Here is an 11,347-nt window from a genome sequence, read left to right on the forward strand (position 1 = left end):
TTTGAAAAAGGGTGAAAGAGAAAAAGGCAAAGTGAGGGACCGTGGTTGATGCACGAAGAAGGTCGGAATGACCATCAGACGACGGTGGTTGAAGGGTCCATAGTCAACGGGCGATGGGGGTTGGAGTCGAGAGACCAAGTTCAGCGAGCGATAAAGGTCGAAGGGGCCGTAGTTGGCGGGTGGCGGTGATTAAGGGATCATTGTCGATGGGCAATGCTGGTTGGAGGGATCATAGTCGATAGGCGACGAAGGTCCGAGGATTTTAAAATTAATAAAATTAATTTATACACTAATTATATTATTAATTATTTAATTAATTAAGTTAATCAATTTAGGGTTTGCCTTTCATCTTTCTCTTTTGATGTTCGGCTTCGTTGCTTCGCAGGTGTAGAGATTGCACGAGTCGCTTCTTCGGCTCCTTCGTTGCTGTTCGACTTCGCTCCTTTAACGAATTTCCCTTCCTGTCGGATCGGAAGTTACGAAAGTTTAATCGGAAGCAACAACGGGAGCTCGCTGGCTGTTAAGGTAACTCTCTCCCTTTCGCGCGCTTCTTCGACCAAATTCCGTAAATCCGCCGAACTAGAGGATTTAGTAAATCCAGGATTTACGGCAAAAAGAGGGAAACGGAGGATTTCTTCCGCCATGAGATTTACGGGGCGCTCAAATCCCGTTTGGCAGGATTTTTCCTTCTCAAATTCTGCATAAATCCTGGTACCAAACAGCCCCTTAAAAATTTCTCTTATCGCATTACTCTGCTCGTTTCCCACAGCATGGAAGCAAAAGCAGAAAGTGAAGAAACCCTAGAAAAGCTCCTCGAAGCATCCAAAAAACCAGAGGACTGTGCCCAACTCACCACCACCGGAACCATAGGTGCTCTTCTTCTCCGCCTGCCAACGACCCTTCCTGATGTCCTACTAATTCTTAGAATTCTTAGAAACCTCTGCGCTGGCCAGGCTGCCAACCAGAATGCCTTCCTCAACAACGGTGGCTCTGCTGTGATGGAGGCCGTCCTCGGCTCGCCCCTTGCAACGGCAGAGATCCGTCGGGTTGGGCTGCAGCTTCTAGGGAATGTCGCCTTAGCAGGGGAGGAACACCGTGCGGCCGTGTGGGCAGCCAACTTTCCGTCACGATTCTTGGAACTTGCAGAGTTTAGGGAGCCAAGGGTTTGCGATGCTCTGTGTATGGTGTTAGACACCTGCTGCTCATCAGGGGGTGGGCGTCGAAGGCTTGAAGAGCTTTGCGATGATGAGAAGGGAATGCCTATTATGCTGGAGATCATCATGACAGCTTTGACTGGTATGTTTCTTAGGCCTGAAGCCTTAATTTTAATCGTTTGCTTGTCTGTTTCTTCAGTTTTCCATGTGTATGGGGATTCGTTGCCTTTTCTTGGCGGCAAATTTAAATTAACTGGACTTAAAATTATACATGATTAATTTGCAGCTTAAGGTGTTGGTTTATATCTGAGAAATTCATTTGTACCTGAAACTTGCATGTTTGCTCGTGACTGTATACAACTTGAAATTTGTATATACAAGCCTACGTATTAAGCCCATTCTTGCTACTTGGCCATCTCCGGCAGACCCTCCTTTAACCAAATTATCATTTCTAGCACTGCCTCCTGCCACTCACTCTCCTTCTGTGTTCCTTTTTTTTTTTGTAATGGGAGTTCCTTCATTATGATGTAAAAGAACTTCAAAGCCCCAAAAAAGGCCTTCAAAATTCAATTCCTTCCATGCTATAGTAGCTTTTTATTTCAATTTTTCAGGTGAGATATGTCATGGACTATGGAATAGGATTTATATTTGTCTGTAAACTTTGCATCAACCGCCAAATTTTCTTTTGTTGACACGGGTCTCATTGTGGTGAATTTTTAGTGGATATGCAATTTCAGTGGCTGCTAATTGATAATTACCAATCAATATTAAAGGTCAAATGATTCTTGAATTTTAACCTGTTTAAATATGTTGGAATTATCAAAATATAAAAAGGCTTAGTGGTTAGCAGAACAAAATTGAGTATATTGGATGTTACTTTGGTCAAGTATCTTGATAATTTCCAGTCAATATTATTAGTAATCATGCTATATTTAAATATTATAAATTTAAGTATCTTAATTCTATTATTCAAGTGAATAGGATATAGATGAGGACAACTACTAGAGCTACAAGTGATTTATATATAGAAATGTCTCAGTAGAATATGGAGACTTAAGCATGGTAAATTTCTATTATCTGGATCAGTATATTGAGCAATAAATAAGTTGTTATTAATCTAGTGTGATAATAGAAAATGAGAACATTTATATGGACGTGCAATTTGCTATGATGAATATGGTAAGAAATTATAATATTAGAGTAATGGTGAGAGTAACACCTATAATGAATAACAAACTTTAGTTTGCGCATGTAACAATAAGGCTGGAAGATCAGCAAAGAAAATGCATCAACTAGATAGTAGTCATTTTGATCTGTGTGTGCATATACCTGAAAAGGTTGGAGTATCGCCTGTGAAAGATAATTTTATAGAGAGTAGTTTTCGATGGTTTGGTGGTCTTCTGATGTCCCGGTTAGGAAAGTAGATGTATTGGATTTAGCTTATATTAAGAAAGGTAAAGGTAGAACTAAAAAGACTTTGTCATAAAATATTATAAATGACATTTCTTAAGTAGATTTAAATGATAATTTGATTATTACCGGATGCAATGGAAAAAAAAAAAATTCATGTAGCCAACCCCTCATAGTGGGATAAAGGCTTGATGTTGTTGTTGTTCAGTATTTTTACCTTCACCATTATGGTTTGAACATTAATCATTTAGGTCTTGTTGACAGGGAGTTTATTGAAGGATCTAATTGAATGCTTTTCTTCCTACATCTCTAGGAATAGAAATTTCATCTTCTTTACTTTATCTGCAAGAAGCTACTTCTGCAACTATGCTTTTCTAGCATAGTTTGTGTCATAATTTTTCAGTTTTTCACTGTGTTGTATGTCGCAGATGGGTATCAGGAAGAGTGGCTAGAGTGGCTTGTTACTAAAATATGCATCGAGGAGCCATACTTCTCGCAATTATTTGAAAAGACGGGCCTTGCCAGGGATGGTTATAGTTATACTGATGAGAAATATACCGTTTTTACTAACACCCAAGCATTTCTTCTCGGACTCTTATCAAAATGCCTTAGTGAAAGGCCTGGAGACATCAGCGTGACCAATAATTTTGTCCTTGGCATCCAGAAAGTTTTCAAGGAAGCTTCTAATGTTACAGATTTCATTTCAAGAGGAACCTCTGCTCTTCCAACGGGGTTCCCCACAACTGATGTGCTTGGTTACTCTCTCATAATTTTGAGGGATGCTTGTGCTTGGGAAGATCCTTCTTTGGCAATCTTAGAAGCTCCAGTGAACTCATTACTATCAGCTGGTCTCGTGGAACTTGTTTTGGGTTTTCTCCAGGAACTGGAACCACCTTCCATTGTAAGGAGATCCATGGAAAATACAGAGGCGAAGAAGGTTTGCCCTTACAGAGGGTTTAGGAGGGATTTAGTTTCAGTCATTGGTAATTGTCTGCACGGGAAGAAGGAAGTTCAAGATGAGATCAGGAAGAGGAATGCAATTCCTTTGCTTTTGCAACAATGTGTTGTTGATGATGATAACCCTTTTTTGAGAGAATGGGGGCTGCTGACGGTAAGGAATTTGCTAGAAGGAAACTTGGAAAACCAGCAGTGTATAGTTGAACTTCAGCTGCAAGATACTGTAAATACGCCAGAAATTTCAGGGCTTGGATTAAAAGTGGAGGTAAACAAGAACACTGGTCGTGCAAAACTTGTTAATGTTTCTTAGTGTGAGTTGTTCTTACTATAATCAGAAATGTAGCAAAAATGCCCTTAAGAATGGATTAAAAAAGTTTGTATTATTTTTTCCTGATACCTTTGTATGACATTTTTGTCAGCCCGGTGTCCAATTGCAGCATACTTTCTTGTTGCTTTTTTCTTTCTTATATATGACCAGATGAAAAAGGCACTTGAGTTGAGCTAAGGGCATCTCCAATTGAACTCTAAACGACGGTAAGGCATAGTTGGTTTGCTCCATTCGAACAGCAAAAAAATCACTAATCAGTGGAGGGTGAACAGTAGGACGTCAATATTGCCGTTGCTTTGTTCACCTTCGCGATTTTTCTGTCTCAACCGGATTTGCCGAAGAAACACGCGAAAGAGGAGAAAGGCGGTTATCTTCGCATAAACGAGGAAAATGAAGTTCAATTGGATATGAATCACGATATTTTTTTAGTTTCACTGTATTTTAGAGTGAAAATGAGATTTTCGGTTGGATATTCCCTAAGGAGGTATTGTGGTCCCTTAGAACTGTCATTGCTTCATAGTAAGCACGCGTGATTCACAAAACAACCTATTAAAGCTTGCAACAGCGAGTTTACTTGGCCTTATTTTCTTTTTCTTTTTTTTGGACTTGGCCTTATTTTCATTTTTGATTTCCTTGTCAGCCACTTTCTTTTCTGAGCAATGTATAGATTTTAAAAACTCACAATTAGATCCTTCCTTTTGACCCAAAAACACAAATAAAGCATAATGCTAAGGTGCACATGTACTTTTTGACACGTGCTAGAAAGTTGACTTAAGAAGTACTAAGAAAATTGTCTCAAACAAGTAAAATTATTATGTGCGGATGTTGAACGATGTCCAGAGACCATTTAGAATGTATCACATTGACTCCTGCTCGGTACTGTTTGGTACCTGCCTTGATATCTCTGACGTGATGTATTCTGATGGGTCTCCGGATTGTAAACTGAGTTCGGCGTTCGCACATAATAATTTCTCCTCAAACGAAGCCTAAATATGATTTTGTTCAAATTTATTTATTTATTTATTGTGGAGTTGATATAGGGATTGAACGAATATATCTAGTTTTAATTTTGTTCAAGATCATTTATTTGTTTTTAATTGTGTTCAAATTATAATAAGATTTAAATTAATTTAAATAAATTTTAATTATTAATAATAAATGCCATCATAATCATTTTATTAAAATTAATAATAATTCACTTAAATCATCTCTAATATTTTATTTTTAATAAAATTAGATTATTAATATATTTGTTTGTTCAATATTTTTATTATCTAATGATATTGAAAATAAATATTGACTCTGCCATTATATATTCTTTATAAGATGATATTTTCTTTACTCGGGAGTAATCTTCTCTCACCCACAAAATTAACATGAGACTCTTTATAGTTTTTTTGAGGAATTAAAGCTAGTTAAATATCCTATTTAACTTTGACAAATTTTACCAGAAATATATCCCTTTATTCATTTCAATAGAGTTGAGTTATACAATCAAATAGAAATGATGAAGGATTCCGAATAACATTGATATGGATTAAAAAATAAATAAAAGATAAAAAGTGTCCATTAAGCTACAATAGTGTCTTCATCAGCATTCAACTATGACAGGATCCAATGGCACAGAGGTGCTTCTGTTGCAGCTTTCAGGTCCTATTGTTATCACCCCTTCATGCTGAGCTTGCAGAAACAAGTATGGGATTTATTTAACAAACCTTAGCAATTTGGATTTATTTGACTCAAAGGAAGCTATGGGGGAGGAAACAAACCTTAGCAATGTTTCTGAAGAAAGTCAGAGGGTAATTTCCCGTGGGAAAGAACATTTCAATAAGATCTGCTAATACCAACTGGGGCTGAGAGATTGCTCCATCATACCAGTCTTTGAAGCCATAAAACAATAACAAAATAATAGCAACAATATCATTAATGGTATAAGCTGCTAAACATTTTGCTGATAGCTTCCTAAACAAATGTGTTAAAATGAATTTCAATATATGGCGTGTTATTTTAGTAGCAATAGATCTAGTGAGGGGATTGTGACTTCGGGTGATCAAGTCATTAATAAGAGTACAAGTTTTATATATTTTGAATCTATTGTTTAGAGTGATGGTGAGATAGATGGGGATATTATCAGTAGAATTTTAAGTCAGATGGTTGAAGTGGAGGAATGCATCAGGCTTTTTGTGCGATAGATAAGTCCCTCTCAAATTTAAGGAAAAATTCTATAAGATGGTGGTGGGACCTGCGATGCTTTATGGTGCCAAATGTTGGCCATTAAAAGAGAAGCATAATACAAGTTAAGTGTTGCAGAGATGAGGATGCATAGGTGGATGAGTGGCTTTACCCTAAGAGATAGGATACAAAATGAGCATATACGTGAAAAGGTTGGAGTAGCTATAGTGGAAGATAAGATTAGAGAGAGTCTGATGTGAAACTACGAGGAGTTTGCTTAGAAATTTAAAAAGAAAAGATGAAAGTGTTGCTTCTTATGAATTTTAAAACTAGCACATAAAATTGAGTTAGGAATTTGAAAATATCAACTTGCTTAGGCCAAAGATTCGCAATAGAGATTAACCAAAAGACTTGGTTAGAAAATATTAGAAATGATTTTTTTTTTATTAGATTTAAATGAGAATTTGACTTTTAACATGACACAATGACAAAAAAGGATTCATGTAGCCGATCCCACATAATGGGACAAAAACTTGATGTTGTTGTTGTTCTTATTTCAATTCCTTCAAACCAAAGTAAGCCTTGTTATTTATAAGCAAGATGATTTAAAAAAAAATTGTACTTGGGTACGCCTAGTTTCCATCAGTTCCAAGGCAAAAATTCTCCTCTTATCAATGTGAGAAATTGTAGTAAATGCATTTCTATTGTAAGCTACTGAAATCTGAGAGCTATATGACAGTTCTCATATTTGGATGATTGTAGTTGTTAGTAAAGTAGAATCATACCTAGGATAGAAGAGTTTTGAACTCTTTTGTCATATCTCCACAGACTCTGATTTATCAAGAAGTCAAAGTTTGCATCATCGCTCACATAGAAATTATCTAGGAATGTCAAAAGAGTGTACTCTGCAGGCTCTGGTGCAAAAGTTTGATCAATCACCACATCAACTATCTGATCACAAAAAGCCAAATTTTGAGTTTAAAATCATTAGCACAGCTTCAAATCTTATTTTGCTTTCTTACAAAAAGGAAATCTTCTAATAACAAAAAATATATTCGAAAAACTCACACAGAGGAGAGCATAAAAGTCATCCATGTCATCAGGATTTGAAACATTGTAGCTATGGTTACTGATTGTTTCATCCACATTTTCACCTCCTGCATCAGAGACATACTGTTCACAAGCGAAGTCAGTCTCATTTGGATTTCTTACATGTAAAAGCTAAGTAAATATGTAAATGGTGACACCTTCAATTTGTAATCTTCTCTGGAAAAGGTCCACATGCCCTGAAAATAATTAATCATTTCTAAGGTATCATGGCATAAATAAATGATTCAATTTATGATTAGTTTCAGAAAATTATAAAGAAATTCTTCTTTATAAGTTTTTGTGGCATGAGGAAAGTGAACTTGTTCTTCATTCACTATGATAGCGAAATGTGGAATATTTGGGTTACTTTAAAATGGAAAACACTATGCTCTTCCTGTATAATTTAATATACTAATACTTGATTATTTGTACTTGCATTGAACTTTTTATCTCATACAACCCAAAGTAAGGCATTTCACCCACAAACAAGACATTTAAACTGAAAATGAGACACTTAAACCTGAAAATAAGACATTCAGCCAACTGCCTTCAATTTGTTTGTTTCGTGCTCGAATTTTTACTTTGTTAATTTGTATTCAATCTCTCTTGTTCACTCCTATTGGCTATGCCGAATCTATTGGAATACCTGGTTATAATCCACCCAAGCAACAACAGGTTTGAAACGAGTAGTGAGATTTGCTGCTGCTTTGCTTAAGCAATTGTAGTTCCCTTTAATCTGCAATAAATCCATCAATGGAATTGCTATTCATTTGTTAGAAAGTTTAATTTTAAAGAATGCAAAAAAAAATTCTTAAAAGGAACACAACAGTTGAATATAAAACAGCTAATATGCATTTCTGATTGAAACTGGAAGTTATAAAATAGCAATGTCAAGTGAGACTAGAAAAAAAGAAAATATTATTGAACTTACTGCATCATATACTAAGTTAGCTCGCGCCTCTGAATTTGAGAAAGCAGCCAAGTACTTTATCCATTCCGCCTTCTGTTTTTAATGTATATTGACGAAATTCATTATTCACAATAGATTGGATTTCCTAAAAATCTTATAGGAGAAATTTGAGCTATAGAAAGGCAAGTAGATTTATCACCAGTTACCTGCAAAGGAGTTCTTTCTTCCAGTGGTACAAATGCTGCAAAGTTGCATGATTGCTGCTTACCAATATTACTTACGAAATATGCTGTAAATTGAGCTAATTGTTGCATGTCTGTTTTGTTTATAAGATGTATGTCTCCATTGGAATATGACTTCAAAACACATTGTGAAGTGACTGACTCTGATGTTATTCCTTTTAAGCCATCCAGCAAGCCCAGTAGCTAAAAAAACTCAACTTGAGCAGATAGAAGGGATGCGAGACTGAAAATTCCATTCTCGAAAGAAGAAATGAAGGTGTAATATATATTCTAACTAAAGGATACAGAAAGAACATCAAAGATGAGCGTATTTTTTTAAATATGACAATTTTTCATGATGAGAAGTTTGTTTCTTATTTTGAAAATGGTAAGGATTAATGAGATTTAATAGTTTTCTCTTATTTTGACAAATTCTTAGATGGTCACTCCGACACTTATGACAAGTGATTAATCTACTTGGTTCATTTTGCCAAAAAAAAAAAAAAATCTACTTGCCGTAAATCTCCTGAATGAATCCATTCTTTAAGGGCAGTACACAATATTGTTAAGTAGATTGTAGGAAGCCTCACCTCAAAGAATGACACTGTCAAAATGAGAATAAAAAAAATAGTCATTTGGTGACATAAATTATCAAAATGATAGCTAAAAATGCTGTTCAGTATAATGGAGCTAAAAACTGTAAATTCACTCAAAATATCAACAGTTCAATTGTTCTTTGTGCTAAAATGATGGTAGCATTTGGGTAATTTTTATGGGACTCTACTCTTTGATTCAAATTCACTTTATCATACTATAACTTAGTGAAGATAATGAATAATCTAACAAAAAAATGAGAGTTCAATCGCTCGCACCGAGATCGGTGATGATCTATACACAAATCTTTATGAAGTCAATCATCCTCATCGATCTTGACGATTGGCTAAGATCCAACAATTTGATTCAAATAATCATTAGTGAGGACCTTAAAACCCTTAGATCCAAATCTAGTTGGCCAATTTATATCATAATTGCCACAATTGGGGTTGTTAGCTCAAATTATATCTTCAATAGGAATCTCTGAAGGGAGAGAAATGATAGAATCTTCAAGGGTGAGTCTGAAAGCCTATGGGATATTGCTGTTAAATTAAGTAAGATATCGGATTTCTTATAAATTACAAAGTTGGAAGTTTAAACATTCTTAACCAAATTATGTTAAGGCTCACTTTGAGGAATGGATAAGATTAACTGTTTCTTATTGAGACATTCTCATATGTATCTCCTTTTGCATGTTCCTAAATGTTCTAAGTTGAGGATTATTTGGCTGTTTGATGCTTCTGATATTCTATCATTTGCCAATCTTTTGATTAAGTCCTAGAAGCCTAGAATGGTACCATTCTATTCGATCTTGGTTGAGCCAAATTTAACTAAGTTGACTCGATCTATCTCAATTCAAGCTAGCCGCCGCTTGACAAAACTTCAATACCAGCACGATCAAAGCCAAAAATATCTGATTTCAATTAATTCTTTGTTTTCCAAAGTGGGAGATGGTCGGCGGCCGGAGATGGCCGGCAGCAGGCAACAACAATAACGATAAATTTATGATGTATTTGAAAATCGTTCAAATCTAAGGAATTTCAAATACACAAAATTTGAACTAGAGGGTGGATTATAAATACATTAAAACTTTATACTATATTTATTTTACTTCAAATCAAATATAAATTGGATTGATTTAACTTATAACTACATTTTATTAGAATCAAGATTATATCAAATAGCACTGAATTGATTTTAAATGTGATCAAAATTGTTCAGAGATCGAATGCTTCACAGTGATTATTTTAAATTTGAAATTTTAATTAAGACCTCGTTTGGAACAGTTTTCTTATAGTTTTAACAAATTACTTTAAAAAATATAAAGATGTCCCAAATAAAGCCTCTAAGTCAAAAGAATACATCATTAGATAAGTTGAGCTTAAAGATAAGTTAAAAATTAATATATTTACTTTTTGGAAAAAAATCAAAATTTATTGAGAATCAAAGATAAATATTTAAAATAAAAAATCAATAATTAAAAAAGATTTAAATAAAAACAAAAAACAACATCAAGGATTTAATATATGTATCTAAATAAAATTATTAGATATTGACAATTTTAATTAATAAATATTTTAATAAATTTATTAATCTTAATTCATTTATATTTAATTAAGATTAATATTCAAAATAATCATTAATAAATTAATTAATTATAAAATTAAATGAACATAGATAAAAAATATTTAACAGAGAAATCAATCAAGATCCATCATACCCGGAAAGAAAGTGGTATCGACAGAGTAATTGAAGAGCGGAACAACAAAGGACTTGATTCGTCCAGTGCAGTACTTTGTCCTCGACGCCATCCTCGAATTATTCTAACAAAAAATTAAATAAAATCCCATCACATAAAGGTACAGAACAGCCAGCTATGGCTTCAAGGAAGAAGATGATGATGAAGATGAAGGGGAAAATTGCCTGAATGAGGAGATAGCTCTGTCCATCAACAGAGTTCTTGATGACCTTAAAGCTCTGCCCATAGTATAGCCGGAATAGCTCCGCATCCTCCACCTGCGAAGTGCTGCCTTGCGGCACCACAGCCGCCGCAGCCTTTATCGATTCGCCGGCGGCGGCCACCATTTGGGCTGAGAATAGAACCGCCAGCAGAAGCATCGCCGCTGGCCGAATAATGAGGCTTTGTTTCTCGCCGTAGAAATGAAGAGATGGAGACACAGAAGGATGGGGGATGCCGAGAAGTAGTTGGTGGAGGTCAGGAGGTGATGCGTAAAACAAAAAAGCTGCAGCGACAGAGCGGCGCCCGTGAAGAGGGTTGTTTTTGTCATTGTCTCGATGGGTTGCAGGAAAAAAAAAATACTAATCAAATTTCTGTTTGCGTTTTAAATTACGGGTATTTACATGCAAAGCCCTGAAAATTACGTAATTTATATATTTGATATCTAAATTTTTTTTATTTATACAGCATAAGACTCTGATAACTTCTAATGAAAATATGAAATCCTTCTCCGAATTATAACGGTTCCCACGGATGCTTAGCTTGGTTGATTGG

The 11,347-nt window shown here is 35.2% G+C and overlaps 2 protein-coding genes across 5 annotated transcripts; one reads left to right on the plus strand and one right to left on the minus strand.

The window, feature by feature from the left end:
• Nucleotides 1-463: 463 nt before the first annotated feature.
• On the plus strand, nucleotides 464-3,975 carry LOC110102619 (ataxin-10). Of its 3 annotated transcripts, none has more exons than XM_020831035.2 (3): nucleotides 464-525; nucleotides 770-1,296; nucleotides 2,993-3,975. In XM_020831035.2, exons 2-3 carry the CDS (start codon nucleotides 771-773, stop codon nucleotides 3,829-3,831), a joined length of 1,365 nt encoding a protein of 454 aa, XP_020686694.1. In that variant the 5' UTR covers nucleotides 464-525; nucleotide 770; the 3' UTR covers nucleotides 3,832-3,975. The 3 variants fall into 3 exon arrangements, with proteins under 3 accessions (XP_020686694.1, XP_020686695.1, XP_028551299.1); XM_020831036.2 differs by lacking the exon at nucleotides 464-525 and having other exon boundaries at nucleotides 532-870; nucleotides 935-1,296; XM_028695466.1 differs by lacking the exon at nucleotides 464-525 and having other exon boundaries at nucleotides 770-870; nucleotides 954-1,296.
• Nucleotides 3,976-5,302: 1,327 nt separating this feature from the next.
• On the minus strand, nucleotides 5,303-11,116 carry LOC110102608. 2 transcript variants are annotated; one of them, XM_028695467.1, is made up of 11 exons: nucleotides 10,759-11,116; nucleotides 10,556-10,658; nucleotides 8,832-8,845; nucleotides 8,227-8,445; nucleotides 8,042-8,113; nucleotides 7,757-7,846; nucleotides 7,269-7,307; nucleotides 7,090-7,194; nucleotides 6,807-6,972; nucleotides 5,619-5,683; nucleotides 5,303-5,524 (listed from the first exon to the last, which is right to left on the minus strand). In XM_028695467.1, the coding sequence occupies exons 1-11, from the start codon at nucleotides 10,951-10,953 to the stop codon at nucleotides 5,441-5,443; spliced, it is 1,152 nt and encodes a 383-aa protein (XP_028551300.1). In that variant the 5' UTR covers nucleotides 10,954-11,116; the 3' UTR covers nucleotides 5,303-5,440. The 2 variants fall into 2 exon arrangements, with proteins under 2 accessions (XP_028551300.1, XP_020686672.1); XM_020831013.2 differs by having other exon boundaries at nucleotides 5,619-5,728.
• Nucleotides 11,117-11,347: the final 231 nt, after the last annotated feature.

This window comes from Dendrobium catenatum, unplaced genomic scaffold (genome assembly GCF_001605985.2).
Source record: "Dendrobium catenatum unplaced genomic scaffold, ASM160598v2 fragScaff_scaffold_637, whole genome shotgun sequence".
Lineage (NCBI taxonomy): Eukaryota > Viridiplantae > Streptophyta > Magnoliopsida > Asparagales > Orchidaceae > Dendrobium > Dendrobium catenatum.

Excerpts from the sequence above, each read along its gene's own strand:
- LOC110102619 (XM_020831035.2), top strand. The coding sequence starts at position 771 with ATGGAAGCAAAAGCAGAAAGTGAAGAAACCCTAGAAAAGCTCCTCGAA. Across the intron at positions 1,297-2,992 it reads CATCATGACAGCTTTGACTG|ATGGGTATCAGGAAGAGTGG; the intron begins GTATGTTTCTTA and ends TGTATGTCGCAG.
- LOC110102608 (XM_020831013.2), bottom strand. The coding sequence starts at position 10,953 with ATGCTTCTGCTGGCGGTTCTATTCTCAGCCCAAATGGTGGCCGCCGCC. Across the intron at positions 7,308-7,756 it reads CTTGGGTGGATTATAACCAG|GGCATGTGGACCTTTTCCAG; the intron begins GTATTCCAATAG and ends AATTATTTTCAG. Across the intron at positions 6,973-7,089 it reads ACTTTTATGCTCTCCTCTGT|ATAGTTGATGTGGTGATTGA; the intron begins GTGAGTTTTTCG and ends TTTTGTGATCAG.